The sequence below is a fragment of the Halyomorpha halys genome, unplaced genomic scaffold, assembly GCF_000696795.3.
Source record: "Halyomorpha halys isolate HHAL.00 unplaced genomic scaffold, Hhal_1.1 Scaffold576.1, whole genome shotgun sequence".
Classification (NCBI taxonomy): Eukaryota; Metazoa; Arthropoda; class Insecta; order Hemiptera; family Pentatomidae; genus Halyomorpha; species Halyomorpha halys.
In genome coordinates this window covers 51,361-57,790 of record NW_027116645.1, presented here as the reverse complement: position 1 = coordinate 57,790, position 6,430 = coordinate 51,361, and the positions used below count along the sequence as shown (strand labels likewise).

Sequence of the window (6,430 nt, the reverse complement as noted above, 5' to 3'; positions counted from 1 at the left end):
GTAGGTTTACACATATACATTATACAGTATGACAGAGATCGACAGTATGACAGAGACCGACTGAATGACAGAGAGGGACTGAATTTCAATTTACAATATTTTTCAGTAAGACTTCTTTTTGATTTATTCCTGCAATTTAAAATTATTTAAATTTTTTGTAATAGTTCCAACACATTCGAAATAGTTGAATGAATATAAAATTTGTCTTTTCAACTGTTGGAAGCATTTTGGATTAGAGAAATGAATTCCTATTAATCATATTTTAAAAAATAACTAGCTATCCTCTAAAGGGTACTTGATGTAAGACTAAACTGCTGCAATGAAAATTAATTTTTTTTTTTTTTATTCCAGGTTAGATACTTCAAAAAAGATTATAAAGCTTAATTTTAAAATTCCACAGTTGGTAATCAAATCTAATTATCATTTGAATGGCAAATTCTTGGTTGTTCCAGTGGTAGGAAATGGGAAGCTAACCTTAACGATAGGTAATAATAATTTTTTGTATTAATATATTAAAAAATAAAGTAATATATAAAATTTCTAGCAACATACAAATAAATGGTAATTTATTTGCTTTAATTTTTAATTTTTGTTGAAAGTATCTTTATGTCCCAAAAATGCCATGTTGAGAAGCTATCAATATGGTCTATATTTCAATATTATGATGTTGGTACCATGTCACCAATTATTATGCTAAGTTAAAATGGCTTTACACTTTTTCCCAACAGCAATACTTCCTAGATGTATGTCTCTTCTAAACTTTTAGATCTGGAAATCCATCCTACCTCCTTAATCTGTTTATTAAGGTTGTAATATTTCCTTCATCGTCCAATTCCTCTCTCTATTCCTTAAACACAAAAACCTAACCCACACACACATACATAATATATATGGGAGTGAATGGCTCAGTGGTAAGGATAGTGGAAGGACAGTGATAAATGTGCTACTAACTCCAAGGACACTCAGGTTTGAATCTGGCTATGGCAAATAATTGTTTTCTGTATTATTGTAGCCGTGAATCTACAGTGACCTAGCCCTGAGGATTCGGGAGCGCTCCTGGAGTGGGTACTCTTAATTGGATAAAAATCTGCTAGTCAAGCGTGATTCTGACCAGATCATATCCTTGCACATCCGTTGGTATAGTAACAGTACTGAACCCATGACCCTTCATTGGTTGTAGTGGTACAGAATTTTTTTTTGGAGTTTATTCTCAGTACTTAATTCTTTTGAATGCAGATTTTGGTATTTGCATTTTCATTAGGAACTTATTGTCTTTTATTTTATAATTTAGTTAATATTTTAAATCATTATTCAAACGGCATTCTAATATGCATTGTTATTATTCTAATGGGATTTGGTGTCCCAGAATAAAATTACTTTTCATTTCATTTCTAATGTAACTTCATTATAGATGATGAACTCAATTTTTGTACCCTAAGGACCAACAAAGATAATCTATAGTTTATTGTAATCAGTATTAGATAGTAAAGTAATGGTCGAATTCGGTTGAAAATTTGTTTAGTAAGCATTGCAAATGTTTTAAATAGACTGGAAAATGTTAGTTCATTTGGGTTTATAATAAGAATTGTAAAGAGTTATAGAGAGGAAAACGTTTGGAGATATTGGAACATTTTTTCATTTTCATGACATATTCAAATTGGAGTGTGTTTTTTATTTATTTATTAATTTTTAATTTTTATTTTATAACTTAGGTGCAATACATACAGATAGTACACTTTATTTAAGAAATGTTATATACTTTGGTAGAACCACTTGATAAATGAACTGTTACTCTCTCTTTGTTTAGATTTAACATTATAAAATATGATTTTTAACTTTTTTCAGATAACCTCTTTGTCACATTCTCCACTAATTATAACATTGTGAAAAAGAAAGGTACTGAATACATTGACCTGATCCTACCAGCCAAACTTTCATATACTACCACCAAAGTCAGCCCTGTTTTTGAAAATCTCTTCAATGGTGACAAAAATTTAGGTAAAATGAATATTTATGCTCTATATACTAATGAGTAAACTATAAATTAATTTTATAACCAATATGCAATGGATTTTTTTATAAGTGTAAATTATATAATTATGTATTAGGAATATTGTTACATGAGGAGAAGTTGATTGGAGGTGCGATCAGTGAAAAACTGAAATAAGTAAAAACTTATTCATTGTTAAGAACAAAAAATAAGATAACAACTAACTATATAGATAACAACTAACATTATAGATAACAATTGACATTATAGATAAAACTAACATTATAGATAACAACTAACATTATAGATAACAATTAACATTATAGATAACAATTAACATTATAGATACTACTAACATTATAGATCCTACTAACATTATAGATACAACTAACATTATAGATACAACTAACATTATAGATACAACTAATATTATAGATACAACTAACATTATAGATACAACTAACATTATAGATACAAATAATATTATTCTACACTGACCACACCCCGAACCATCTTCTCCTCATATATATTATCCATGGTGAACTATCTACTCTTTATTATGTGTATTGTTATTCAAAAAACTCCAAGTAAAAAGGAAATAAAAATTAAACACAGATGTTAGTGACCCTTGGGTTAAACGTCACAAGCTCCAAGAAACAACTACTAAAGCATAAATAAACTTTATCTTTTTTTTTTTTTAAACATTACACAGTTAAGTCTCAATAATCCAACATATATGCAATCTGGGTGTGATGGATTGGAGGCTATCCAATAGGTATTGGATATTAATATTAAATATATGGATATTAAATATTAACCAATAGGTTTACTAGAGGTTAAATAAAACCATGTAATTGTTAGAAGTAGTATATATGAAGCATTAAAGGGCTAAAATTTAAGTACTAAACAAATAATTTTGAAAAAATTGATATAAAATTTCAATTTGACTGAAGCCATAAATGTTTATTTAGCTTTTAGTTACATGTTAAGAAGCATAATATTAAACATAGCATAAAATTGCTTAAACAATATGTTTACTTCAGGTTTAGTTTATCAGAAGTGATCCAAGTTCAAAAGTTTTAATCATTTAAACTTTATTCGAAGAATAACTTGTTTTCTTCACTGAAGTGCTGCAACAAGGCATGGAGGTACTTTGTCTTTCTAATTACCACCAGCCCCTTACAAGAGGACATACAATTTTAGCTGGTATCTAATATTTCCAGTGATATATTTGATATTTTGGAGTGGTTAGTTCATTGGTAAGAGAATGGACTTCAAACTCCAAGGACTCGGGTTGGGATTGGGCTAGGCAGAGAATTATTATCTGTTTCATTGTAGCTGTGAGTCAGCTCTGTGGGTTCAGGATCCATCTTGGGGCCACCCAGCCTCATAAAGTGGGTACTCTTATTAGGTAGAAATCTGACGGTTGAGCGTGATTCTGACTAAATCACCTCCTTGCATAATCCTTGGTTTAGTAACAGTACTTCCTTATAAAGTGCTGGAACCCCGGTCCCTTCAGGGGTTATAGCGATACAGATTTAATTTTTAATATTTGAAATATTTAACAAAGGGTCTAAAAGGAAAAGATCGAGAGTTCTTGAGTTCTCCTGTTCAAAATTTGTTGTATTTCTCTTTTTTTCTCATTTATTCATAAAATTCTTTAATACTTTGTCTTTATCCATTGTTTATTATTTCTAACGATGAAAAATCTTTATTTTTTTTCTAAATTTAAAAATTAAAGGTACTTTAGAGGATGACTTTTTGAAAATTCGGCTTTTAAGCTCTGTTAAATTATTTCAACGAGGATAAGACCTATCTGATGTTAAAGACCACTCAATTGCTCCTTGATTAAACAAGTTTAATCAAAATCGTCATAGTCTTTTTTCAGAAAATTGATAAAATGTGTAAAATCAATTGTATAATCTTGTATTTACGGCTCATTGATTTTAATGATAAAGTTGTAACATCTCAGGCATACACATGTCCTAAATATATAATTTCAGTTTTATATGACATTTAGTTTTTGAGCTAGCCCTACAACACACAGACCATTTTGCAAGTCTTGGTTATTTGAACACAGGGGATCTCAAAATATGTATTTCTGCCAAAAACTAGAATTAAAAATTTTTTGCAGTCACTATACTTCCTCATACTGTACATTCCATATGTAGATAAATGATATTAAAAAGAGAGAAAAAAATACTCTATTTAGATTCTGACAATTTCCTGTTACTTACTTATCAATTGATTTATTCCTCCTAATTATCTCGATTTAAAATATTTCCAGGTGATAATTTCAATAAGGTGGTAAACGAGAATTGGAGAGAGTGGGACGCCCATGTTGGACCAGGAATCGCAGACGCTTTAGGACAAGTGATTGCTTCCATCTTGAAGAGAGCTACTAGCACTGTCCCTTACAATGAGATATTCCTTTAAGCTACTTCATATTCAACTATCTGATATTCATAAGGCCGTGGGCTTATTACTGAAGAATTGTTAACAAAATAACTGGTTACTTTTGTCAAAACATAAAAAATAAACAAAACAATTGAACTTAATAAAACTGAGTTTTAATTTTCATCCTTATTTCTATATTTTATTTTATGATTTATTCTTTCTTCTACAAAAGTGTGATAGTTGGGAAAAAGTAATTAACATGCAATTGCTTACTAAACTTATATCTTCAACTGGAAGAGTTTCATATATGAGTACAATTAGATCTTGTGAATGAAGGTACTCTTCTTTGTTGAAAAAAATTTTTTTTTCATAACTCCTTATTTAAAATATGTTTGGTTTTTAATTATTAAAAATTTTATAATAAGTGGCAAAAATGTGCTATTATTAGCAATATAAGAATAATAAGGAGTAAACAAAATGTAATTTTAAATAGATGTTTAATAAGATACCTGATAATGGCGTGACAATCCTGAAACATTGTTATTGTTAATTAATGATATAAAATAAATAATCAAAACAAGGAAGAATACCTTTTCATTTACAAGATCTAATTATAATGTAAATAATTAAAAATTACGTAAATTAGGAATTGTCAAAATGCAACTTCATTTACAAATAATGGTAATTGTGGTCCCCCAATTACAAGATGATTCAAAGTTCAATACAAAAGATTGCAACTAATTCAATTATCATTAAATTGTTATTTTTTCTCTAAAATTTCAAATACAAGGTTAATTACAAATATTTATAATTGTAATTACAAATATTTAACAATAAAGCCTCAGAGGATTATCAGGGATTCTTAAAGATGAGAAATTAAGAAGTAATGGGTTAGGATGGGTAAGGCGTTTGGAATGAAAGGACGCAAATCTACGACAAAAGGGATTTTGTCTTTATGGATGAGTTTATTCGTGATAATAAGGAGCATCAAAGATTTTTTGGAGGATTTTGGGTTATAAGGATTGGATACGGGAAGAATTTGTTGGTTTGGTGGTGCCTCTAAGCTCAATTCCATAAGTCCAAATTGGTCTAATTATCATAATATATAACAGTTTTTTGTAGTAAATGGGAAGTTTAGAGCATTTGTCAAGTAGGTGTTGTAGTAATCAAAATCTATGAGGAGTTTCTTTTCGTTTCAGTCTATTATAGGGATTCCAAGTAAATCTCTTGCCAATATCCATAATGAGAATAAATGTGGAAAGCGGACACAATATATTACACAAGATTAAATAAATAAGTAATAATAAAATCTTTTGCTGTAAAAAATGTTGACGTAGACAATACAAATAAATTTAGTTTTCCTAATTCAATAATTTATAACAAAACATTTCTGGTATTTTAATGGGTGTTTCATGAACAAATATAATTCGTCATAAGAAACTTACACAAAAAAGTTTGTCTCTAGCAAGAGTATGTAATACTTAGTTAGACCCTTACCTTAATAGTATGAAAAAAATATTCTTCCTCAATTAATTTGTTCCATGGGTGTGTGAATATGAATCTCTGAAAGTATTTGAAATTAAAAATATTTGAAATCAGATAATTCACTATATGCTATGAATATCGTTCATTTAAAGTATATCTCATTTTTATCACTTACAAATTTTTTTGAGGTGCAATTTTTTATAGAATAAGTGATGATCAAATACTGAAACCAAATTTTCAGTTCAGATTGGTATATTACAAAAACCAAAAAGCAATTTGTTCACTTTTGTATGTGTTTCACTATATATTTATAATATATTAGTTATAACAAACTATTATTTGAAAATATTTATAGATTTCTTTTTATACTTACATTTATGAAAGATATATCTTGAATTTTAAGGACTTGTTTGTGGTGAAGCGTGAATGTTGCATAAGTATACCGTTAGATGGCGCTAGACTATTAGTAGATTATTAAAGGTTTATTCCCATGTGTGCATTTATCTATATAAGGATTAGAAAGAAAGGGAAGGTATTGTGACCGTGCAAAATCACGGA

The 6,430-nt window shown here is 28.7% G+C and overlaps 1 protein-coding gene across 1 annotated transcript in view; it reads left to right on the top strand.

Moving 5' to 3' along the window:
• Nucleotides 1–4,553, top strand: part of LOC106684373 (protein takeout) — a gene marked incomplete in the record, with an annotated part of 7,757 nt that extends 3,204 nt beyond the window's left edge. The window contains 3 exon segments of the mRNA XM_067053378.1: nucleotides 352–485; nucleotides 1,846–1,998; nucleotides 4,278–4,553. Coding sequence (XP_066909479.1) covers nucleotides 352–485; nucleotides 1,846–1,998; nucleotides 4,278–4,426 — 436 coding nt within the window.
• Nucleotides 4,554–6,430: the final 1,877 nt, after the last annotated feature.